The 24,634-nt window shown below is 35.8% G+C and overlaps 3 protein-coding genes across 3 annotated transcripts; all 3 read left to right on the top strand.

Moving 5' to 3' along the window:
- The first annotated feature begins 3,072 nt into the window (after window positions 1-3,072).
- On the top strand, window positions 3,073-12,044 carry LOC143460437 (solute carrier family 49 member A3-like). Its single transcript, XM_076957935.1, has 10 exons — window positions 3,073-3,724; window positions 6,415-6,544; window positions 6,648-6,904; window positions 7,071-7,275; window positions 8,935-9,150; window positions 9,397-9,520; window positions 9,722-9,986; window positions 10,422-10,654; window positions 10,780-10,956; window positions 11,267-12,044. The coding sequence occupies exons 3-10, from the start codon at window positions 6,686-6,688 to the stop codon at window positions 11,433-11,435; spliced, it is 1,608 nt and encodes a 535-aa protein (XP_076814050.1). The 5' UTR covers window positions 3,073-3,724; window positions 6,415-6,544; window positions 6,648-6,685; the 3' UTR covers window positions 11,436-12,044.
- A 1,783-nt stretch (window positions 12,045-13,827) lies between these two features.
- LOC143460695 (synaptobrevin homolog YKT6-like) lies at window positions 13,828-18,073 on the top strand. Its single transcript, XM_076958300.1, has 6 exons — window positions 13,828-13,981; window positions 14,485-14,668; window positions 16,180-16,238; window positions 16,428-16,539; window positions 16,700-16,801; window positions 17,370-18,073. Exons 1-6 carry the CDS (start codon window positions 13,875-13,877, stop codon window positions 17,406-17,408), a joined length of 603 nt encoding a protein of 200 aa, XP_076814415.1. The 5' UTR covers window positions 13,828-13,874; the 3' UTR covers window positions 17,409-18,073.
- A 3,748-nt stretch (window positions 18,074-21,821) lies between these two features.
- Window positions 21,822-24,024, top strand: LOC143461032 (large ribosomal subunit protein uL2m-like). The gene is made up of 6 exons (XM_076958773.1): window positions 21,822-22,222; window positions 22,324-22,451; window positions 22,666-22,816; window positions 23,176-23,336; window positions 23,459-23,594; window positions 23,796-24,024. The coding sequence occupies exons 1-6, from the start codon at window positions 21,928-21,930 to the stop codon at window positions 23,906-23,908; spliced, it is 984 nt and encodes a 327-aa protein (XP_076814888.1). The 5' UTR covers window positions 21,822-21,927; the 3' UTR covers window positions 23,909-24,024.
- The last annotated feature ends 610 nt before the right edge of the window (window positions 24,025-24,634 follow it).

Here is a 24,634-nt window from a genome sequence, read left to right as displayed (position 1 = left end):
GGGGTATTGATCTGAAAATTGAAATGGGTAACTCTAAATTTCAAACTATAGAACCTAAGATCCAAGTGTCTCAGAGTTTTTATGAAAGTAAGGTTGTCACTATTTCACGGAAAAATCGTGCGTTGAAAGCTATTTTTCAGTGTTTCTTGCTAACTTAAATGTTATAACATAGTAAGCTAAACCTAACCTAAATCTTACCTTCTAATCTAAGTCTACCTTCCATCAAACCCTAAATAGCTTAAATCGACTTTTTGCGACCCATTCTCCTAACCTAACCGCCTATCTTTAACAACGGACTGCTTGACCTACTTACGGTGAAATAGTCACTTGGTATTGGGAAACTAATCGTTTGTGGAAACATTTAAATTTATATCTCGAGAGATAAACGAGGGAAAAGTTGTTTGAATCTTCCATAGGTGGTCTTCAAGGGTCCCAACTCCTTGAACTTGGTCATGAAATGAGTAATTAACTTAAAATCTTTATGGATTCAGAACAACAGGAGTCATAGTATTGACATTCGGAGTCAGTGTGAGTCACAAGAGGTTAAGAACCCCAGGCTTAAACGAATACAATGTTATAAGTTAAAAGTATTATAAATGTTAAAACAAAGAGTCTCAACCTTATACTCAGGGTTGCCATACCGTCCTTATTTCTAAGATTTGTCCTTATTTTAAAGGTCCGTGTCTTAGAAAATATGTTTGTCCTTTTTTCTAAGAAATGTCCTTATTTTCACATTCGTCCTTATTTTTAGGGCGGAGGTTCGTATTTTGGGCATTTTGTCACCTTTACGATACCATTTTGTACCAAAGAGATACCAAAATTATGAACATGCAGATAGTGTCTTGTTCTTTTTTTTTTTTTTAGGAACACTGGTTGCTTTCTCCGGTTGTGCACTGTTTAAGGTGGTATTCGTCTTTCATTTTCTAGTCGTCCTTATTTTTGAGTTGAGACTGATGGCAACCCTGCTTATACTGCAAAACTTTTTCTGTCGAAAACACAAAAAAGTAGCAGTTAAAATGGATATTTTCCTAAGGAGAATTTCCTTATATAAATACCTACAGATTTTGAAAAAAAGTTTTGGCGCTGTTTCTAAACTTTTATTTTAAAATTTCTATCGCACTGTTCAATAGTGGGACACAAATCTTTATGATGAAATAATCATAACACTATAGTATTGTGTAATTATTACTTCATCGCTTGCATGAAAATCATTTCTTACGTTTTTCTGTTTTTTACTCTTCTAGTAAGTTTGACTACAAAATTATTGCGTACCAGTTTCGGTTTGTTAATTAAGTTTCGGTTAATCTGCGCTATTTCGCCATTTGACATCAAATTTAAAAGCAAACATAGAATGAGTTTCAGCAGAAACCGGTAAGAAAATTGAGTTTTGCAGAAATAACCAAGTTATATGACGAAACCATGTAACGATTTGGTCTCCAAAGCTCTTTCGGTACGGCGTCAATGCATTTATGACGTAAAGTTATAGACACGTGCATATCGATAAAATAAATCAGCATTTTTGAAATCAGTAATCTGAGAAATTGTGTTTGTGCTATAATCAGATGGCTCAAGCTTTTCTAAACGAGCCGAGAATAATAAACTGCAGACCTATACAATTTCCTGTCTCATGCAATGATGTGCTCGATTTTCATGATACAAGTACAAACGATCACTTGTATCAACCCTTCCAGTCTAACTTCATCTAACTTTCATCAGCCTAGTACTCAAGTCTGTATCTCGTGGTGTTATTCTAGTCTTTAATGGAATTGGAATAAAGTATATTACGATGTCAATAAAATGAACATTTATTTGTACAATCTTTGTTGAGTTGAATGTAAGTTCAATGATATCAGAATTCTGGCTGCGAAAGATTTCACGACCGATAGATAGGAGACTCATTGAATATAGCCAGAACAAGTCAAGCCATGACCAAGTAACCGTGAACTGCAAGTGTAACTCAATACCAACTAAAGCAATAAAAGGTTGCAACATTTGATTACACAATGATGACATAATTTTTTAACTGATTACGCATTACTGCGTATGAGAATGTCGTGCTTCGATAATAATTAATAATTATTAACATAATAATGCAACCGGTACGTATGTTATGCTATACGTAAGTTTTATAATGAGATTTCTGTTAATAATTAATCCATCATGTTTACTATAGCCGCGAAACATTCTGTCACTCTGTCAAGTTAAGTTCCTCAATGGCATAAAATTGTGTATTAATTACAGTAGCGCGTGCTACTGGTATAGCTTGTCACATAGCGGTTGGAAAAGATTGTTGAAAATTGAAGAAGTTTCAATATAACTAAATGTTTACAGTCTATACATGCTTAAATTTGTATCCTTGCGCGTGCTAAGCCATCTTATCCCGTCAATAATGTTTTGTGCAATTGTTGTACCGTATTTCGATCCGTTTCTATTTTTTTCCGGATTGGGTACGGAAAAGTAAAGTGAGGTTTTTAGTTGTCATTTGATCCAAAAGCGAAGAAGATGCGCAAACAGGTTTCCAAAATTAGTTTTATATCCTCGTAACTCCTGAAAGGCGTGCCAGACGCGGTTTGTGCAGAACGAACAAACTGGAATATAGTACAGTAAACTGTAATCTGGTAAACGTAAACGAACAACTAGTAACAACTGTAGCGAACTGTAAACGGAAAACTAGTAAACTGGAATAAGGTAAACAAATATAGTTGGCAGATATGGTAAATTGAAAACTATGAAAAAACAAAGTGACTATTTCATCGTATGCAGCCTGTTGTTAAAGATAGGCGGTTAAAGGTTAGGAGAATGGATATGCAAAAAGTTGATTTCAGCTATTTAAGGTTTTATTGGAGTTAGGTTTAGATTTGTCGGAAGATTTAGGTTAGGTTTAGGTTACTACGTTATAACTTATATAATATTTAGATTATTTTAACAAGAAACCATAAAAATCGCTTTGAACGTAGGATTGTTTCCGCTGAAATAGTGACAGCCATAAAACATCAAGTCTATAGACGAGGTAGGTGATATCTTTCGTTGCATGAAGATCTTTGTTTGCACTTCATTACCACAAGTTTGCGACTCATAACGTTGCTTTTATACGTCGTAGTTTGATTGACCGCTGATGAATTACTGATGAATTTGGTACCTTTCGTGACTACGAGCGTATATGATTACATTTTTGCGCCGCACAGCATGCGTCATCTGCGAACATATTCACCATCATACAGTAGTAATTACAAGTACAAAAATATTTGTTGCAGACTAGATTTGAGTCTATCAAATTAAAAGCTAGTTATGCAGATAAGTTTAGCACCACAATACAGTCTTTCAAGCCCATAAGCAAAGCATATTTATGAATCATCTGATCGAATGATCGCAGTGTTACAGCTTCATCGGGCATGCAAAAATATTTGTTTTTTAACGTAGTCACAACCTCACAGACCGTGTTTACAAGAACCTAAGTTACAGGCAGATGAAAACACGCGTTAACGGCAGTTTACGAGCTTAATACAGAGATGAAGGTATAGCCTACTGGCTACTGTATAGGCTTCACAGTAATGCCTACAATGCAGAAATGTAAGCGGTTGACTTGTGGTTTAACTTGGCTGAGTTCCCGAGTGCATGCAAAGCAAGTATAGCCTTCTTGATTCCAAGAACTACACGGTAGACTGATAACACTGGATACAATATTCGCCAGTGATGGTAAACAAAACTATGGCGGTACCCTCAGGTGACTTATGAAGACTATGTTGTTCATCAAATTGTTACATTTCAGTTAACATGTTCAACTTGAAACGTAAACAAACTAATTGCGTCATTATTGTATGTTATATGATTGCATCTTAGACTGCAATTGGCTTTTGGTGAACTGTTTCATTGCGGTAAACACAGACTTGTCATAAGTTCTTCGTATACATGCTTTAGTTATACTGTACACTGTTTAGAGTTTTGAAGTAACTTGACACTGATTAGGATTTTTACGGTTCTTGTGGTTGGGTTTATTGTTTACTGGAATTACTGTGTTGTTTGCTTTTTACGATCTATGTTAAAACAATGGCAAAAAATTTAGCTTTGACAAATCTCTGTCTTGGGATATAGCCTAGCCCTATAACATACGACATTTTATGCCAACATAATATGTCTAACGCGTGTGTGGCTGTAGTCAAAAGCCGTATTCATTTCTCGCTAAACTTTTTCAATTCGTGATATCAAGCAGTTCGTCGGCTAATGGCACGCGTAAACTGATGATATCGATGAACCATACATGCAGCGGTCTGATCGCGAAGTTTGCCCAAGCAAGCAATCGTTTAGTACCCAAGCATTTCGATGTTTGGTTTGTTTGATCGCCGATGCTGATCGAAATCTCTCGTAGCTATAAGGAAAGCACAGCTATAAGGGAATGTACAAATTATTAAACGTCATCAAAGTGAGACGTAGAGGTAATTTTAGGTACTTCAATTTACTTTAGGCAACTGGGGTGTAACCTGAGATCAGGTTTTAATGCAGAGGATTAATTGGAATAACTGCAATAACAGCGGGTACGTGAACATATAGGTTTTCATAGCGACAGCCATGTAAGATTAGGTATAGATGATAAAGTATACGCTTTGTACAGTATAGTTATCATATATAGAGAGTAAACAAACTTTAACACGGGCACAGTTGTTACTAAATGCCGGGATTTGTGTCGTTTGCTAAAACCGTCAGATGCGTCGGCCAGGCTAGCTTCAACTATTTTCTATTTATATTTTAGACAAAATTGACATTGTGCTATCGTTGGGATAGACGGTTGTGCTTTGAAGTTTACGGTCTGGTCAGGCAATGTTTCTCCTAAATTTTAGCCTTACATGTGGGCAAACTGTAATTGTTGTGCAGCTTTTAACCTGATGTCTATAATAGGCTATGTGTGTTTTGTGTACTGTGAATGTGAATGCTAGGGAATTTCAGGTTTCGAAAGGATATACTTTTGGTATTTGTGCGCTCCGAAAACTTTTGCGTGCGCTTCAAGCAAAACATCTGTGCGCTAGCGCAAAAGCGTACAGCTTACAGGGAAAGTTGCCGTCGGGTTTTTCGCTTTGCACTTTTTCCCTGGTAAAATCAACACCAAGAAATACGATACAGTTGTGGAATGCCTGTTCGACAAAGGCTAGCGTAAGTGTTGATTGAAACCCACTACACGCTGAGTACAAACCGATGGTAGTGTTACATCACTTCAGGTGTGTTACGAAAGTCGTTAAAAGTAGGAAACTGGGTTAAATAAAAGGTTGCACAAGGAAGTATAGCTGCTAGCAAGAGATATTTGATAAAATAATTAGACGTGTTAATAATTTTTAACTATATTTACGTCAGCAAACGTTTTCGTCCCGTACAATAATGGTGTATGTAAACAAATTGAGTGGATGAATCAGATTAAAGATAATTTAATTAATATTATCATACCTTTCTATTCAACGTAATTTTTAACGTCGACGTTTTAATAATTTTAATAACGTTTTAATATCGACGAGTTTCTATTCACGCGAAAAACAATTTGTGCTTGCATGTGTGCGTGCTATCAAAAAGTTCGAACTTGGTTTGTGGTTGTGCACACAATACAATGTTTATGCACCCGAACCATTTCTGACTCCTGAGAGCTTTACAGCGATCATACCACATCTGGACTTGACCCAGCTGACCATCTTCAAACATTTTAAGCTGGTTATATTGATATTTAGTTACCGTGATTGACCGTAGTCGATGCTTACAAGTATGCATTTATTAACTATGGATAAACCAAATTGTGGTATTAAAATCAGCCGCAGTTGATCATTAATTATGTTGAGTCAGGCATACAGGTATTTCCCGCCTACACAGTACACACCCCTACAAATTGAGCATTGTTTTGCGTGGCATCGTAATCCATTGTGCGTCGAGATAGAGATAGATTTTGTACAGTCATTTTACGAATTATTATACTAAAACCATAACTTTTCAGGCGGAAAATAGGATCGATCTTGTAATACTTGTTTCTTCATCAATTGAACTACACGCCGCTTGGCGCTTTTTCGTTTGGTTTTTGACGTGTCAAGTGATGGCATAAGGCATGTGAGCTCGATTTTCATTCATTTTGTCCTTTTAGTTTCTGCAGATGCGAAATCAAACATATTTCGATGTAGAGTTGAAGGTAAAGAATGAGATTGTCCGCATAGTTTATTGGCGGCAGGAGATCGGCAGCAAGCCTTATTTAGATTTCCATCGACGTGCGGTTGCATAGGCCTAAACTGTTTCTAGGCAATGTTCATAGTTAATGATACTAATTTATAGTATATATATAGCATTTATAGTATATGTATAGTATATTCTTGTTATGTCATATAATATGACACGATAACTAATGGTTCGTTTTTGACATAATTTTGTGTATTGTCGATTTATTTCAAGCATTTTTATAAACACGTTTGTCAAGAAAAAAAGGCTGGCTGGCCTGAAGGCGTCGCCTGGGGCAGCAATTCACGATTTCCATGCATGGTTCTGACTCAAACCCTCGCTATAACGCTCCAACAAAACATGGGTATTATAATTTTACATGGTTTTTAAAGGCTTTAATCAGGTTTTTTAAAGTTTTAACTTTGATTAGATTTAGTCTTCAGAGTATTAAGGCTTTGTCTTTGTAGCTGTAAAACATTAATAAGCGGCATCCTTGGCCTCTGATATGAACAACCTGAAAAACCGGGGCTGCTGCGACACAAGCCAAGGAATAAAACATGACGACCCTGGTGAAGAGATGGAGAAAAGTCCACCTGAAATTCATACCTACAAAACAAGATGGTTCATCCTTTTTGTCTTGTCGATACTCATCTTGTCAAATTCAATGTCAAGAATCGCGTTCGGACCTGTTGCTTACACTAGCGCTGCATTTTACGAAACAAAGGCATGCATACCATCATTTTGATAAATTGTATAATAAATTGCTGATTACTAGCTAACATAATGGACATAAGTAGTCATTTTAGTTGCATAACATATCTTAAACTGGTTTACATTAAGCGTGACTTATCAATTTATTAACTAACTTTTTGATTATTATTCCCTTTCAGATCGAAGTTATCAATTGGTTTGCAATAGTTTATATGGTCGTGGGTATCCCGAGCGGCATCTTAGCAACTTGGATTATGGATAGGATCGGGTTACGTTATTCTCTGCTGCTGTCGTCATGGTTGCATTGTGTAGGCAGCGTACTGCGCGTAATAAGCGCAATTGAAAATCTTGGGTACACAGAAAGTTTAGCGACTGTGTTCGCAGGTAAGTCCTTTTCGATGACGTCGTTAATTGACTGCTTGTAATTATTTGTGTATTTTAAATTATGGTAATTGCCGTACGACTTTCTTTTCTGGAATCGACGTTTAACCATGGGCCTGAAACGTTAAAACGCACGCGACGAGAATTCACAATAAATGACCACATCACCATACAGATCGTTAGTCAAATATTAATAAACCAACAGTTTGGTGGAAAATTGGGAACCTAATACACCGCTTTATGAATTAAGAATTATAATTTTTCTCCAACTGTCGCGTGATTTGTAGCAACGTATTATAACAAACGTTAATTTTGCCTTATTGTTTTTAAGAAATATTATCACCCATGCAAAAGTATAATGACAATTTTTATAATGTTTACTTCGTATTTTTTTGAATTTTAGTTTGTGTGGACCGAAGTAACTCAAACTATTGTTATGCCTATTTAGCACGTGCGCAATGTTGCGTGTTGCTGCAACATAGCGCTTTTGACTTGTTGCTAAGCTCAAAACCCGTCTACGCAATAAGTACCAATTTATTATGCAATCCAGCTCTAAGAGCTCTTTTTCCTAACTTTTAAGAAGCTCCTCAACAGTCGTTACGAGCCATTAGCTGCTAATGTAGATCATTTTCTCTTCCACAAATTGGTCATTCACGATTGCAGAGGTTGCCGATTTCTGAGTTTTGAAAAACGCAGTAGGAATACACTTTGCAAATTTTGTTTGTGCCCCGTACGTATGGTGGGTCAACTGAACTAATATTGACGTCACTAAAACCATCACAGCACGGCATATTTTAACGAATAGATTTCCTTTTGGCCCATGTACACATCCAACTCAATACAGCCTGGACAGTTAATATGCGAACATAGTTTATCATCTCCATCATTCATCATTTTACACTTCGTTTATTATTTGTACTACAGACGGTATACAGGTTAAACACACATATGGGTGGTGCCTAATATAAAGGGTGACTATTTCTCCGTATGTAGGTCACGCAACCTGTTGTCAAAGATAGGCGATTACTGTATGTTTGAAGAAGGACAATGCAAAAAATTGATTTTAGCTATTTTAGGTTTTATTGGAGTTAAAGTTAGATTAGATCATTAGAAGGTAGATCTAGGTTAAGTTTAGGTTACTAAGTTATAACATTTAAGTTCGGATGACAAGAAACTGTGAAGAATATAGCTTTCAACACTCGAATTTTTCTGATGAAATAGTGGCAGCCTAACGTAAAGGCAACGTCACCAATACCCACGTAGTTGCGTCGGAAATGGTTGAATGGCATTTCGGACGCAACTCTAATTAAGCACTGATTGCATTTCTAAACATCACCTACGTCCAGTTTCAATGCACTCCTAGTGTGTGACCTGACCTGACCGAAAATTGCGTCCCTATATTTTAAAAGTGGAATCTACTGCTCCTCGAGACCGTTGGCATATTTTGCAAAAAATACTTTACAGGAAACTTAAGTGGCCGCTTTACTTGAAAATTAAGAAACTTTATATCGGTCTAACTAAGTGTATGTTTGACTTTTTACTTGGATTCGCGTTATATTAGCATATTCTGTTTTGATTTTGATACGACCTATTATTTATTGAAACGTTTGGATGAATTTCTGGAAACTATATACGTTTTAATTGAGAATATTTCTATTTCAGGACATATCTTGTCAGGCATTGCGCAGCCATTTCTCATGTTTGCGCCGACAAAGGTGGCAGCGTTATGGTTCCCAGACAACCAGCGAGCACTCGCTAACACCATTGCCACTTCCAGTAATCCGTTGGGGATTATGACTGCAAACATCTTATCTCCTGTGATTGTTAAAACACCTAAGGATATTTTGACGATGCTGATCGTCTACGCATGCCCGGCAGGTGAGGTCTTTGTGTGGTTTAATTCCGTTAATTGCCCGTGGTACATTTTTAAATTGCTTTTCGCCGCCCGTGGCTCGCATTGCACCATGACATTGTAGCGCGTGACCGGTGACGTTTATCTACGCATCCTATCATGTTTTGGCTATATACGAACAATATTACAAATACCTGTGTCAAAGAGCCGCGACCACACGACCACATTACGTGATATGGCTCTTATACTTAAGCGTTTTAAATAACTTCCAGTGCTTGGAGCGATTTTGGTTTCTGCCGGTGTTCGACAAAGCAGGCCATCGCTTCCACCTTCTGCAAGCGCCGAGACGGAACCAGAACCGTTTTGGATGGGAATAAAGAAATTGCTTTCTAACCGGTAAGTGTTCTTAAAACTCCATATTGTTCGTGTTGAAGGAAGTGCGTGTTATATAGTACGTCCTGCTGATCCCAATATGCTGGCATGCCATTTGTATTTAACCAAGCTCAGTTGGTTAGCACCATAACCGGTTTATTTGGCTTATTGTACTTAAAACCTATTCCCAAACTAAAGCTACACAAAAAGTGTTTTTCCTTCCAGGCAATACTGGCTGATATTTCTTTGTATTGGAGGTGGTATTGGAATATACACCGCGATCACCGTCTTCTTAGAACAAATGTTATGTCCGTGGGGTTACGAAGACTTTTTTGCGGGGGTGGTTTGTGGTACTTGCCTTGTCCTGGGGGGAGTTGTTGGAGGCTTGATAGCTGGAATCATTGCCGATAGAACTAAACGATTCACTCTCATCTCAAAGTTGTCCTATTTTTTTTGTATCGGATCTGTGGCATTCTTCACTTTTATACACGTCAGTACATAGGCCTATGTCCATTTTACATGATATGGTCCATGTAAGGATTTTAGTATTTGTGAGATACCGGATGGTCTGCATTTAAATTAAATGTGGTGGTTCTCAACCTTTTTTGACTTACGGCATCCTGCAAACAACCAGAAGATTTGGCGGCACCCACAGTCAAACCAAAAAGTTTCTGCATTAAATAAAACTAATTTTCGCAACCGTTTTCCTGAACTAGTGATTAGTGCGCAATAACTTGCGGCACCCTTGCGAAACGTAAATGGCACCCCGGTTGAAAACCACTGGTCTATAATATTGATATACCGTACCTCAATCTAGTATACATAGACCTGATCGAGGCATAAGCTATGTTCCTGCAAGCGTGTTAACGATGGTTATTATGTTGCTAGTTTTGTAATAGTTGCTGCAAATTTTTTTCTGTTGTAGAATAAACGCAGCCAGGAGGCCCTAATCGCACTGTCATGTGCTTTGATCGGTTTTTTTGGATTGCCCTTGTTTCCCCTCGGCAACGAATTGGTCGTCGAAACGACTTACCCCGTGGAAGTGGCGACCAGTTCTGGCCTCGTATTCTTAAGCGGTCAATTGCAAGGAATGTTGCTAATTCTCGTTCTACAAAAACTTGCCACTCCGGTCGCCCCAGAATTTGCTAACATCACAAAGTAAGCTTAAACTTGTCCGAATAGTTCTTTAAAGTGGTTTTTCATGGGATAAAAGCAAATTTCCTATGTACTGTTAGCACATAAAGTGGCCTACTGGCCCTAAACCTTATTTGTATTTTTGACAGATGTCACAGTTCAGATTCTTCCGTACCACCGACTGGTGGAATGACTAAGCCCGTTCCAATAAGGGACATGACAATATCCTCTTATGCTTTGTTCGGTTATTCGGCCTTTATATGTTTGATATTTCTGGTACTTTTCCGCACAACCTATCGTCGAAGGAACATGGAGCAAATTTTAAGGTATAATATTGTGTTTGTATTGGGGTGAATTCGGCGGTTTCCAAATGTCATTAATACTGCCAAAATATTGACAACTTGGGTTTCATGAAACGTTTTATAAAATGAATGATTTTGAAAGAAGTCTTTCTATAGAATTTAGACGTTTTATACCAATTATAACTTCATAGGCCAGTAAATAAGCTAATTAAGCTTATAAGCTAATTATTCGATAATCTACCAGTTATAACGTTTAAATGACATGAAATGTTAGGAACAAGTGTTACGTAAGTTGCGGTTGTCCTCAAATCAGAATTTCTCTATTAAATTTTAGTCGGCGCAAAAGCTACTTGAAAAGCGCTGACATCCTTGAAGACAATGATGTCGGTAATGTGGAATGTATTTCACCAAACTTTGATTCGAAAAATGCTGTAGATGTACGACGCCTACCCTCCACGTCTTTAGATGACTCATCTGCAAAAACATCAAAGTCAAATTTTTAGAAAAAGACTTGGGTTCAAGCCAAAGTTCAAGATTTTGAGAAAACCTACGTTTTTTGAACCAGTTTAAAAAACTGGCTGGTTTTGCTCACAGCAAGTGAAAATGATTGCTGTAATGTGCAGTCTAGTGCAATTGCAATGCAGGAATGCACAACCTTTCTAGCTTGATCGACCACCGTATCATTTCGTAATTTAGCTGCCTACGATTCCTATGTATGCTCAAATAGGTTTTACATTGTACAGTTGATACTGTGTTGATTTAGCTGCCTTTAGCCTACAGTAAGCTATAGGTTTACCGATTACCTTTTGTTTGTTCTACTTTTTGAACGAAATGCTAACAATATGCTGCCTAAAATGAAAATGTAGGCTTATGTGTTTTTTTTGTTGTTGGCGTATTTGTAACACGGTTTATGCAAGTAGTAAATTTAACGTATTATGTGACAAAAATTTCGTTTATAGGCCTAACAATATTTTAAACGAAATTGTGAAGTTTTTAAAACAAATGTCGCATCCATGATATTCAGCTGTGTACCCTAGCATTAAATTTTTGCACTCTGTCTTTTTCATGGCGTTTTTAACTTGTGAGTTGTGACACTAAAATTATGAAACATATTGTCGTTTTCTTAACGTACCGTGTAGACTCACAACTAATTTGAAGCACCAGACAAGGCGAAAAGTATTCTGTTGGGGTAGCACAAACATTAGGTCGACTACAAATTCAGAACAAGGGACTGAGTCAATCTCCAATATGGACCGATATCGGAAAAAAAGACATTTCAATCTTGATCAAAAATAAAATTCTTGCCGAAGAAATGATCTCCAAAATAAGAAACGCTAACGCTCACAAAAGGTTTTAAAGTGAGGGGCAAGTCCAAAAACAAGTTGGCCTTAAATCAAACAGTAATTGTCGGTCAATATCCTGGTAAAAAGATTTGTACCAGTATATGGTAGTTAAGCAGTTATTGCTACAAATAAGTGACAAAAAACACAAATTAATCGCTTAATTATGACAAGTTTAGCGGTTCAAATTACGTCACAATATAAGAAACAACAGGTATGACTCAAGTATTTGGATCAGGTATGAATTGAATGTTTCATGTAGCCGACAAGTGAATAGTTAATAGTAATAGGTATAATTAAAGCGTATTTAAGTCTGTAATAGGAACATTTTGCCTTAAATAAGCCTAAACTAGCTCACCGTTGGTGTATTTGTACTGGATAATAATGTAAATACTAAATACGTGGCCGAAGCAGCTCAGGACCAAACCAAGGAGGAAAGAAACCGGCTGAAGATTCTGATCGTGCGGTAGGCATGAATCTCTTCGAAGACAGTGATTGAAACGTCAAACGCCACACTAAGGTGGGAACCTTGAGTCATGGTATCCGTTGTTGCACTCAAAAGGGAAATTGTCGACCCACTTTAATTCTTTTTTAAATTATAAGCGTTTTAGGCATTGGATTGTAATGATTTTACTGATATGAATTTTTTTACGCATTAAAAAATATATAGAAAATATGTTTCTTAGCTTTTTTGTAGTACAGTATATATATACCTACAGTACCCATCGCTTTTAAAGAAAGGAATCAAGAACTGTTAAAATTATAAGATATTTATAGGACTTGGTATCCTATGACATCATCTCACGTAAAAACTTTCCTGCTGTACCAAGATGATGTTTCTGCTATTTTTGTAGCCAAGGTTTCGGAAGCAACAAAAGAAAGGAAATTTTTTTGACATTGAAGGTCCCAGCAGGTTAAAGTCTGTGTGGGAAGAAGTTATGAGGTAGGCCAATAAAAAAGAAATTAAGACGTAATAATTTGTCAATAGTCGATCCTGATATGTGAGTGTAAAAGTAAAGAAGGCAAGGGAGGCCCAACTGGTAGGATCTTTTCCATTATCTTACTATCTATCTATCTTATCAGCAACAAAAGAAGGGTCACCGTCTAAAATCGGAGTGAAAAAACACAAGAAATTTTTTGTTGCTTCAGATTCAGAATACTATGTTCTCCAAACTTCCAGCATCAAAACTGATGTATCAGTTTATTTATTTAAAAAAAATAAATTAGTGCAGTCCAGAGCTTCAGTTGTGTTTTCACGCAGCAAAAATTTTTGTAAACAAACAAGTTATCATATTATGTTTTAGAGGAAGTGAAATTGTTGTTGTTGGTCAGCAGTCGCATAGCCTAGGCTATCTTTTTGTAAAATTGAAATTATTTGGAAATGATTGTTTCGTCACTACAGTATTTCATTAACCTTAAGAGTAAATTTAAGCATATGCATATAATCACTAAACTTCTGAACTACCATATAAATGAGATTGTGGACAAATCAGCCATTTGTTACTTAATTAGCCTATGTTATTAGCCTACAAGGTGACATTTTTTATTTTTGAAGGTATTATATTGTCATTGATAAACAGATTAATTCCATCTGCAACAAAAATGGTAAAACTGTTTTCCATGAGCCTCCTTTATAAGGGGCCCGCCGTAGTTATTCCACTCACTTCTACTTATGACTTAATGTCCTTCAACTACTTCCAAAGAAAAAGGTATATATTATATGTATGATATTCATAGGCCACCGCCTCCATAACTATATTTATGTAGTTGCATTGAGTTTGGGCCTGTATTGTGTCTTGCCAGAAATAAGTAAAGTCCTAACTGGATTAATAGACCTACTTCTTCCATAATAAGAACCCTTCCTCAAATTAGCCTTGAATACTAAAACCAATCTATAGTGAAGGTGCCTCATGGCATATAGTCTTTTTCCATTTCTATAGCTATAATTTGCTTGTTTAAAAAAACATAACCTCGCAAACAATACCATTTTGTAATTGATTGATTTTATGTAGTCCAAGACATTACGACTAGAAGCCAACTTCTAATTAAGTTGTAAGGGATTTTTTAACCGGCAGACAAATGCACTTTTAAGACTCAGATTTCTTTCAGAAGAAAAGTAATGTATTGTTGATGTAGTAATTTTTAACTTAGGCTAGGAAATATTATAGAGTTAAACATTATTTTTGACAATAATCATCTTCTTTCCTTAAAGCATTCAAGAATTTATGACATTTACAACACAAATAATTACTGAACGTACTCAAACTGGTCAAAGACAGTCTGTAAAAGAACAAGAATATCTATGTCATGTGTATGTACGAGAAGATCGGCTAACTGGTGTAATAATAGCTGACCAAGACTACCCAAGAAGGGTTGCATTTACTATTTTAAGCAAGGTATGGGTATTCTACACTATATATTCTTAATGCATTACAGTATATTTTTTGTTTTTATGTAATGTTGATATTGTTGATGTAATGTTTAATATTTTCCTGTAGTATCCCTTTTTTACTGCAGCATGTAATAGAATAATAATCACCCACCCTGTAAGTTTATTCTGTACCATTAACAAAAGCTGGACTTTTGAATGAATAGCCAAAATTAGAACGTTTTTAAATGCTATGGTTAACCAGCCAATGAACCTATGACAGTCCAAGGAACACAGACAAAGTAAATCAAGGGTCAACCTGAGTAATTAGAGCAGTGGTCGGCAAACTATGGGCCGCGGCCCAAATGTTGGCCTTTTAACAATTTTTAGTGGGCCGCGAGCTATTTATTATTATTTCAGTTTTATCATGTAGTCGTGGGCCGCGTGATAGCTGTACATTCATTGTACTGTATTTTACAAATTGGTGTAGCTAAGAGTTTTTATTTATGCTCATTGCTTCATCACAGTTTCATTGTTAAGTCTAGTATTGCTATTATTTGGGCTACTTTTGAGGCGGTCATCTTTATTTTATCTTTATTTAAATATTTAAATTTCAACTGGAACTATTGCAACTTCAGTGTGACGAAAATCTGCAAAGCAGAGCCCCCAAAAGCGATACCAATGGTAATTATAGTAAATCTGTCTTGCAGTTTTGGCAGGAGCTTCATCACGAGCAATTTCCATATTTGAAAAAACAAACAACCAAATTACATCCATGTTCAGCACTACGTATATGTGCGAGCAGTCTTTCTCAGTAATGAAAGAAATAAAATCAGCTCACGGAAACCGCTTGTTGGATACAAGCTTGAAAAAACTTACTCGTTGTGACAACAACAAACAATCTTGCTACTAGCGAATGCAAACAATTTTACTCATCACATTGATTGATTGATGAAATAAAGAAAATACTGCTACTTTCTTAGATTATCGGACTACCAAAAGCGACATGCTGAAAACTGCGTTTTTGTGAGCTGCGAAGCAGCGAGCTCTGGTTAGCCTGGCAATTACTAACAATGGTGTGTGCGAGTAATATCAGTATTTTGTCAATTTAATGTCAAATTTTGTGAATCTATTTGCTTTGCCTTCAACCGAGGAAACTGCAATTATGATTTTTTACTTTTTGTTATTGTTGTTTTCTTTCTTTTTGACCCGAAAATCCTGTTAAAAAACACAATTTTTGCCTGTCGCTTTTGGTAGTGCAATAATCTGAGAAAGTACCAAAGTATTAGTAGCAAGCTATTGCGTTGTACAACGATTAATGTTTTTGTGTAACAATTAAATTATTTGTTTTGTCGTAGTGGTTTCACGTAGTGCGCCTTCAATAGCTCTTGAAAGAGTAATTTGGGCCATGACAAAAAAGTTTGCCGACCACTGAATTAGAGGAATAAGGGTCAACCCAGAGTAATTAGAGGAACCCATCCAAAGGTAACACATGACACACTGTTGGCAGCAGATACGTATAACATGTTTTTGTTATAGGCTTGTGAAGATTTTGCTTCCAAAGTACCATCCAAAGATTGGCCATATGGACAACAAGCGTAAGTGCCAAAAATTAATCACTTAACATTCATTTTTAGTGATCAATCTGACACATGTTTAACACATAAAATCATAATGTAATGTTAACAATAATTATATACATTTTTATAAATAAATATTTTTCATTTGAGTAATATTCCGACGCAGATCTAAATAAAGGGTGAAAAATAATTTAACATGTATTTCAGGAATATACAGTATAATGGATTGGAGCCAATGCTCTTGAAATATCAGGATCCCAAAGAAGCAGATGCTATGACAAGAGTGCAAGTCGAGCTTGATGAAACTAAAATCGTTTTGGTGAAAAAATTTGACATAAATCGTATTTATTTTGTGGTACTTTCACTTTAACTGAGCTGATAGTACTGCTGTCTGCCATGTAGCATTTTCAATTAAATTATTTGTCCAGTTTTGCCTTGCTGTTTTCCATACTAGTATTTGAAATTTGTTTTGATTTTAGCACGGCACAATGGAATCCTTATTACAGAGAGGTGAAAAGTTAGATGATCTCGTCGCAAAATCAGATGCATTAAGTTTGCAATCAAAAACGTTTTATAAACAGGTACCTGTTTGATTACAGTAAATTTGATTTCAATTTCTGTAGCATGCATTCATGTGGAATTTAGTATGACGACTATCACGTATACTGTAACTGTATTGACTTTTTTGCATAATAAGAAAATATCGTAGAATTCGTTTATAATGGCTTTGTCATTTTTCTACTAAGTTAACATTTCGGTTGGTCCTGACAGAAACCTGTATTTTGCATACATTAAAGTTCGCCTATAATGGCATCCTGTTACTGGCCCCTGAGCCAAGACATATATTATTTTATTTGTTCATAATAGCACTCTAGACCATCATCTCTGCCACAAAAGGTCATTATCACGTAACTAGAAGTACTGCACAAAAGTTTTTCTTCGTGTACTGTACTTCCTGTGTGATTTTTGCCAACTTGGTTGTTTTCATTACACTAACAAACCTGAATAACACACTTGTAATGCTACATGGTACACTTGTAGGTAATTTGTGTATAACGGCAAATTTGCACTCCCATAGAGGCGCCCTTATAGGCGTATTCTACTGTGTTTATGGTCAGATACAAAGGTTGATTGCTGTAAATTTTACAGGCAAAGAAAGCAAATTCTTGGTGCTGTGTGATCCAGTGATGAGGGTTGTGGTGGGTTGTGTGCAATAATTCAGATACATTTACGCCACAAAACCTGGAGGCCAGATATAACTGGAACTTTCGTGGGTGCTTGTTGTATATTTCTCCATAATATGAAGTGGAAAGATATTTATTTTTCTTTATCAAACTTTACTTTGTGTTTTAACATTTTTAGCATTATCATTTTTTCGCTTTTGAATGGAGAAAATATTGTTCTTACGATGAAGTGAAGTTTCATATGTGAAAGTTTGTTATGATATGTTGGCAACTTGGCATCCCTGTCTTTTTGGTTTTTTCACTATGATGGAGTTCCTTAATTTCCGATATCATTTACAATGTTTCGACTAAGTGAAATACAACCGGCATTAAGTAGGGACAAGTATTGATGAAAAGCACAATGCTATCTTTGAAGAAGTTCTTGGGTGCATTATAGCTCATCTATGCAAGAAACGAATTTAGTTTCGGATAGAATTGACACTCCGAATGAGTTGTATTATAAAAATAAGACTGGCACAATATAGTACCGGTAACTACAATATTACATAGCAGCTGTGAAATAGCGCACTCTCCTGGGGCTCCGTTGTTATTGTCATGTCGTGTTATATCATCTCATTTTTTGTGTAAATATTTACAGCAAATAGTTAAATAAATCTACACGTGATTGAACGTTTTCACCAGTAACGGTAAAACAAAAGTTGTTCTCACTGACTATGACTTGTGTAAAAAGTATCACATGATAATGCAAAGCACAAACATCTTCTGTAACGCTAATATTATATTAAACACTAGGGGTGTGCCACGAGGAGGATTATTCAGGTTCGTGCGAATCCTGATATCATAAAGGTCAACCTGAATGAACCCGAATCTATTTGTATCAGCACCAAATGATAAAATTGTATCAGAAAGTTTCCAAATCTTGCTTGTGGCATAATATGATGTAAGAAATGTTGACTCTAGTTTAGCTTATCCAGGAAAATAGATCATTATTTCATAAATAAATAGTATAGACATTAACAAGTAGTATTGTATATGGACTCGCCATTGTTAGTATCTGTGTTCGCCCAAATCTTCCACACAGGTGGTATTCAGCGAATCTATAATATAATAGGTTTGGGTATATAGGGGCCCATCCATATTAAGTATCCAACACCAAATTACACTTACTGTGCTTACCTTGATGTTACAATAAGAAACTTATTTGAATTTTCGCAAATCACAGTTCACGAAGTGTTGGTGAAATCTTGCACAGTGAAAAGAAAATCTTTTATATTGCAAGGTACACATAGAATAACCAGGTTATCAACCTGAGGAGCCGAAAACGGAGAGTATGTACACATGAAAATTCCCATGTATAATACTACCTAGCCTTACTTCTTACATTTATTCAAAAAAAAATCCCAGAAGACATTAATCCAAGATATCGCCATCTTAGTGTTCAAATGAAACAAATTAATTGTCCCGTTTTACATCATCCAAGAAGAAAGTTGATACCAACCTTCTGAAAAAGACAAACCTTTTCTAGAAATAACACTGTGGACACAAACTCCCCTAAAAAATAACTGGCAACGTTAACTTACTGACTGTTTCACTTTATTTACACAGATGGTTCCATAAAAACTCTACCTATGCAAAAATTATATCTATCAAAAACAAATAACCCTATAAGATAATACGATTAGAGCCAGTGTAACAGGTTTACTACAAAACAAATTATGCCCATGGGTGCAATATTGTGGCCAACAACACCAATGCAAAGTTACAAACCACATAGTCTGTTGTTTTTAAATGGTAATTTCACTACACACAAAATTGAATTTTTATTCATCACAAACTCTGATCAAACTGCTTCACTGTTACTCCAATCAAAGTTTGAAATAGCATTTACAATGTCAAGTCTCTAATTAAAAGCTGTTCGACTTTAGGCAGAAGCTCAGTATCAGTGCCAGGAAGATTGCAGCTGACATATGTTTGTTTTCCTGTTCTTTTGCTAAGACGCTGTGCTAAATTAGCCGATATTGGGTCACTCATATCTCCCAGAAGATTGACCGCAGTTGCACTTTTTTCATATTTTGTTTGTGTCGCAACTGCCAAATTTTTCATCGAGGGAGTGTTTTTATTAATCCACAACATCTGACTGTTTTTTAGATGCAAAATATGAATGTGTATCAGAGTATCATTAATGGTGTAAGGTTTGTGCTCAATTTTCAAAGCAGGATTGTTATTTTCGACTTCTTCAGCCATTGAGCAGATTTCCTTTCATATAACTAAGCGGATGCTGCAAGCAAAACTAATAAAGACAAAAAGTCCTGGAAAAACAAAGGTAGTCTAGAGATAAAATTTACTAACTAATTAGTGTCAAAAACAGAAAATAAAACTAAAACAGTTTTTTCCTTATGTCATTACTAATATTAATTCGCATCGTTTATTTTCTACCATGGTAAAGTCTTACAGCTTTACCTTGTTACGTCGTCATCATGATAAAACAACAACATGCTCGCAAATGACTTTTTTGTATTGAATTGTATCGTTTTATTCGTTTATTTCAACATGAAACAATCTGCAGCAGGTGCAAACCCTAAACATCAGTTCATGGAAAGTGAAAAAACCGTCTGGAATACCCAGGGTTGCCATCTGGATTAAAAAATATGGGCCACTTGGAAACAAAAGAAGAATAATACCTTAAACAGTGCACAACGGGAGAAGGCAATCAAGGTTTCTAACAATAAAATGAGACACTATTTGCATGTTCTTAATTTTGGTCTCTCTTTGGTCCAAAATAGTATACTAAAGGTGTCGAAATGTTCAAAATTGGAACCTTTCCCCTAAAAATAAGACATAAGACGTTTCTTGGAAAAAAAGACAAAAATATTTTCTAAGACCTTCAAAATAAGGACAAATCTTAGAAATAAGGACGGTATGGAAACCCTGGAAATACCGTATAAACTAGAGCCGATTTACCTTATCTTTTGCACAACCGTAGCACCAGGACTTTTCACTATATCACAGAAGGTTATTGAGATTAATGTAAAGACTTACCCTATAATCTCTAAAGTCTGAACCTAAACTCAAAGTACAGTACTCCTCATTTTACTTTCTTAATTTAGGGTATTCACCAAATTAGTTGCTTGCTTACCGCATAAAAAACAAGAGTTTTGTATTTATTGCACAATTATTTAGTAAGGCAGAAAACTACATTTCATCATTGAGCTTAAAGTGTCTGAACATTTGGTAAAGCTTTTTGCCTATCCATATAAAATGTAAAGTAGAGAAGCTTTCTTTTCGCCTTCTGAGTGGTGTGTAACTAAGTAGCTCTCCATTGATTTCTGTGCAAAGTTGCGAACAGGGGAATTTTTTCATTCCTAGTTTAGTTCTTCCGTTTCGTCCGACATCCAATCATATAAAACGAAAGCTGGTAAGCTAGCACTAAGCTACGTTAGTAGTCTATGTTCTTTAGTAATCCTATAGCGTGCACCAAAACCTCAATTTTTTTTATTTATTATAATTTGGCGTTCAAACAACCAGCTTTTCTCTGTTTGTTTAGTATAAATTGGCATGAAGATAAAAAATTCGGTTAGCACGATGATGAATCACGTGCGTGCAGCTGCTACATTTTCCACTACGGCCCGCGCACTTAGCAAACTCTTCAATATGGGTTGCTTTGTGTTTACATGACATACTGGCTTTCCAGACTGTAAACATACATTTTGTAGACTTCAGTATATAGCCTAGAACATACGAGTTTAGTATACAAGTGCACAATCAGATGGTGTTACAATTTGAGTAGATGCTGGGGAGTGGAGCCTAGTAAACAAAGGCATCCTGTGGTTGTACACTTTTATACTAGACCCGAACATACGTTTGTGAATATGTCAGCTTACTTGTGCAGTCATCCTGTAGTTAGACTTGTCATGGCTTAAATTAATGATTAAATTAAATGAAGACCAAATTGAAATTTAGCTTAATTGTAAATCTTCTAAAAGTCACACAAACTTGTCATTACCAAATACCATCAAAAATTTTCAGTGGAAAAGGTGGAAATCCAGTTCATTTATCTCAGATGCATTAGGTCACGTGTTTTGTTGTTCCTTTGTCCTAATGATGATTTCAGCTACAGCCATATTTTCACGTATTGTACAGAGTTTGTATCATCTACACTCATATATGTTTATTGTAGAAAATAGGCAAAGTTTCCAAACCACTTCTATGCTTTTATTTGCATTGGTGGACCACTATCTGCATAGTGTCTCGGAAAAACCCTTCAGCTGAGATTTTATTTTGCAAAAACAAATTAGTCTAGCTCTAACAGTGCCTGTACTGAAATAATTTAGTCAGTGCAGTCCACATTTTACTGTAGTGAAAGCAATTTTTTTTTGCTATCTTGACATTAATTGAATATGCAAATATTTTCTTTATAGAATTTCAATATATTTTAACTAGTGTTGTAGTGGTTTATATGTGACAAATACTGGTGTTACCTTTCTCTGAACAACTGGTTAGAAAGCAGTCATTTGGCTGTCAAAATGCTTATTGACGGAGTGAAACGAACACTTGTTCAGCAACTTAATATCTGCTTTAAACAGCTCAAAATATTTGGAAAAGTGCAACCACTTTCACCCACAATTTTCATTCATTCACAAAGACAATTTTTACAAAAGTTGAACATATTTAATTCCGCAAGAAAGTTTCATTCCTCACCATTTATAAATGGTAGATATGGTCACAGACTTGTAAAACTATGGGAACAACCTGAGTACACAACAAAACCATTGCATGTTTATCGTACTGGTGGTCGTTTACCAGTAAAAAATTGGAAAGGTAAGATAGTGAAGGATGCGTAATTAATTAATATTTTCATTGCCATTGTACCATAATTTATGCATGTTACCCAGCCTTTCACCTCCTATTTAACTTTTTAGATGAAATTGTTCCTGGTCGAGTTTGGACAGCTAAACTTGGTGGTGGTTTACCTCGTAAATGGTATTGGGTTGATACCCATCGCATGACAGCTGAGGAAGTTGTTGCTGGTGCTGTCTTTCAAGAAAAGGTAAATCAAATTATTCCATTTTTTGTGGTTTAAACCTTTATCATACCATAATCATGATTGTATAAACGATGGTAAAGTTATCTACTTCTGGTTACACCAGAATAAAACCATACTATCAAAAGTTAAATAGGAAAGAAGGTACTTTTTTGTGAAATAATTCTGGTCATATTGCTTTTGCATTGCAGGAGTAAATAAAACTTTGCTTTCTTGTTAGATCACCAAAATCATGCCTGACGACAATAGGTCTGCATTTATAGCGCTTGTTGCTGGACCTGTGAAGCGGCGATGGATACTGTGCACAGAAAACATGAAGGTTGGAGACCTGGTAACCAACTCTGCACAATTAACAGAATCTCTCACAGGATGTACGTCAATTGTAATTTGTTTAGTATTATTGGTATTTTGCTTAATGTCAATTTATTTTCTACTCTTTGCTGAATAATATTAGTGATATGACATCATCAACATCATCTTATGTTGCTGAGTATGCTGCACGAGATATTTTTTCACTTTATCAAAAATATACTTAGTTATTGATAAAGTGACAAATGTCTAGTGCAGAATACTAAAAAACCTTAGTTATAAATAATTATAAATATGTTTGGTTAAAAACTTCGTCGATATAATGTTGATAAAAAATGCAATTTTCATAATTTTGAAATCTAAACACATAGCCATATAGCTCTAGAAAAAGTTGAATCTGAAATCGTACAATTTACGTTAGGGACACCAAATGATGGAGATGCTTATCCACTGTGTTTGCTGGCAATTGGCACCAAAGTTTGCTCTGTAGAATTCTTCCCTGGTAAGGGAGGTCAGATTGCTAGATCAGCAGGTGCCTTTTGCACCATCACAAAGAAATTTGATGATCGTGTACAGTTGCAGGTCAGCAAATTTATTCAAAATTACAAAAAATACACAAAACTTTTTTCTGCTTATAATACCATGTAATCTAAAAGTGTAACCATTTCTGGATAAAACTTTTAATGTTATTTGTGAAATGGAAGATGCCATCAAAGCGAGAGATTGTAGTAAATGAGAAATGTGTTGCTGTTGTTGGAACTGTGTCCAACTCGAATCATTGGAACGAGGATTGGGGAAGTGCATTTCGAAGAAGAGAATATGGATTAAGACCAAGAACAGGTAGAGTTTTTTGGTTTCTTTATTTAATCTTTGTTTCTCTATTTAGCTTTTTAATTAGATACTTAAAACAAAATGAAATGATTGCAAAATGTGGCATATGCTGTACCACACTTGTTTTGCGGTTGTTTTTTTTTGGCTCAGTACTATGTAATGTGCTGGTTAATAAAAGGTTTAGTAAATTACCAAAATCTGAATTTTCAGGAAGAAAACACAAAAACGATGGTCGGTTCGCACGAAGGGCAATGCCTGTAAGAGCACCTTTAATAATGCCAGACAAGCCATTTCTTCAGAAGGATAACAACTTTGAAGAATAATATAATATTGCTTGTGTACGCGCAAAATCACAGTTCACTTCACAGCTATGTGGCATTGGTGCATTCTATTTTTATTGCTGTCTTATATGATAACATGGTACCATTTGCTGCTACAACACTCTTTGGCTTATCCACAGTTACAGCTCTGGCGTCATGCAAATTTCTAGTCAATTCGTCTCCATCCTTATTTTGCTTAAATTGTTTATTTTTAAATCGTGACCGCGACGCCAATTGCACAATTTGGATTCGGTTAATTTCATGTCCTGTGCACATCAGAATCGAAAAAATAACGGTAAGGTAAACAACATAACTTTGATCCTTGGATGTACGGTTGGATACAACTGGAAAGGTTTGTAAATGAATTTGTCGACTTGAGCAAGATATGAATGACGCTTACTTCTGTTCTGGTAAATAATTTCAAATTCGGCAATATAACAAAAAAATCCGAATTACCAATGTATATCAACTTGCACAAAAGATAAGCTCGGTAACCAGGGTTCTAGAGGTGAGGAATTAAATGTAAGTCGTGCATAGACTTTCCTCAGTCAAAGAACAAAGATTGTGATATCATTCATAAAATTAATTCGATGAAACGAAAGTGACATAACCTTGGTGCACATCATTTCTACAAACAACTTCGTGCAGATAAAGCCTACTTGTACATGTAGATGCTCTGCACATAGGAAATATCTGTTGGTATCATACTCTGTCTAACATCCTTCTCAC

Source organism: Clavelina lepadiformis, chromosome 5, assembly GCF_947623445.1.
Source record: "Clavelina lepadiformis chromosome 5, kaClaLepa1.1, whole genome shotgun sequence".
Taxonomy (NCBI): Eukaryota; Metazoa; Chordata; class Ascidiacea; order Aplousobranchia; family Clavelinidae; genus Clavelina; species Clavelina lepadiformis.
The sequence above is the reverse complement of the archived record's forward strand: the minus strand, read 5'-3'. Positions and strand labels throughout refer to the sequence as shown.

Excerpts from the sequence above, each read along its gene's own strand:
- LOC143460437 (XM_076957935.1), top strand. The coding sequence starts at position 6,686 with ATGAACAACCTGAAAAACCGGGGCTGCTGCGACACAAGCCAAGGAATA. Across the intron at positions 10,655-10,779 it reads GAATTTGCTAACATCACAAA|ATGTCACAGTTCAGATTCTT; the intron begins GTAAGCTTAAAC and ends TATTTTTGACAG. Across the intron at positions 10,957-11,266 it reads AACATGGAGCAAATTTTAAG|TCGGCGCAAAAGCTACTTGA; the intron begins GTATAATATTGT and ends ATTAAATTTTAG.
- LOC143460695 (XM_076958300.1), top strand. The coding sequence starts at position 13,875 with ATGGTAAAACTGTTTTCCATGAGCCTCCTTTATAAGGGGCCCGCCGTA. Across the intron at positions 16,239-16,427 it reads TGGCCATATGGACAACAAGC|GAATATACAGTATAATGGAT; the intron begins GTAAGTGCCAAA and ends CATGTATTTCAG. Across the intron at positions 16,802-17,369 it reads CAAAAACGTTTTATAAACAG|GCAAAGAAAGCAAATTCTTG; the intron begins GTACCTGTTTGA and ends TAAATTTTACAG.
- LOC143461032 (XM_076958773.1), top strand. The coding sequence starts at position 21,928 with ATGCTTATTGACGGAGTGAAACGAACACTTGTTCAGCAACTTAATATC. Across the intron at positions 22,452-22,665 it reads GTGCTGTCTTTCAAGAAAAG|ATCACCAAAATCATGCCTGA; the intron begins GTAAATCAAATT and ends CTTTCTTGTTAG. Across the intron at positions 23,337-23,458 it reads ATGATCGTGTACAGTTGCAG|ATGCCATCAAAGCGAGAGAT; the intron begins GTCAGCAAATTT and ends GTGAAATGGAAG.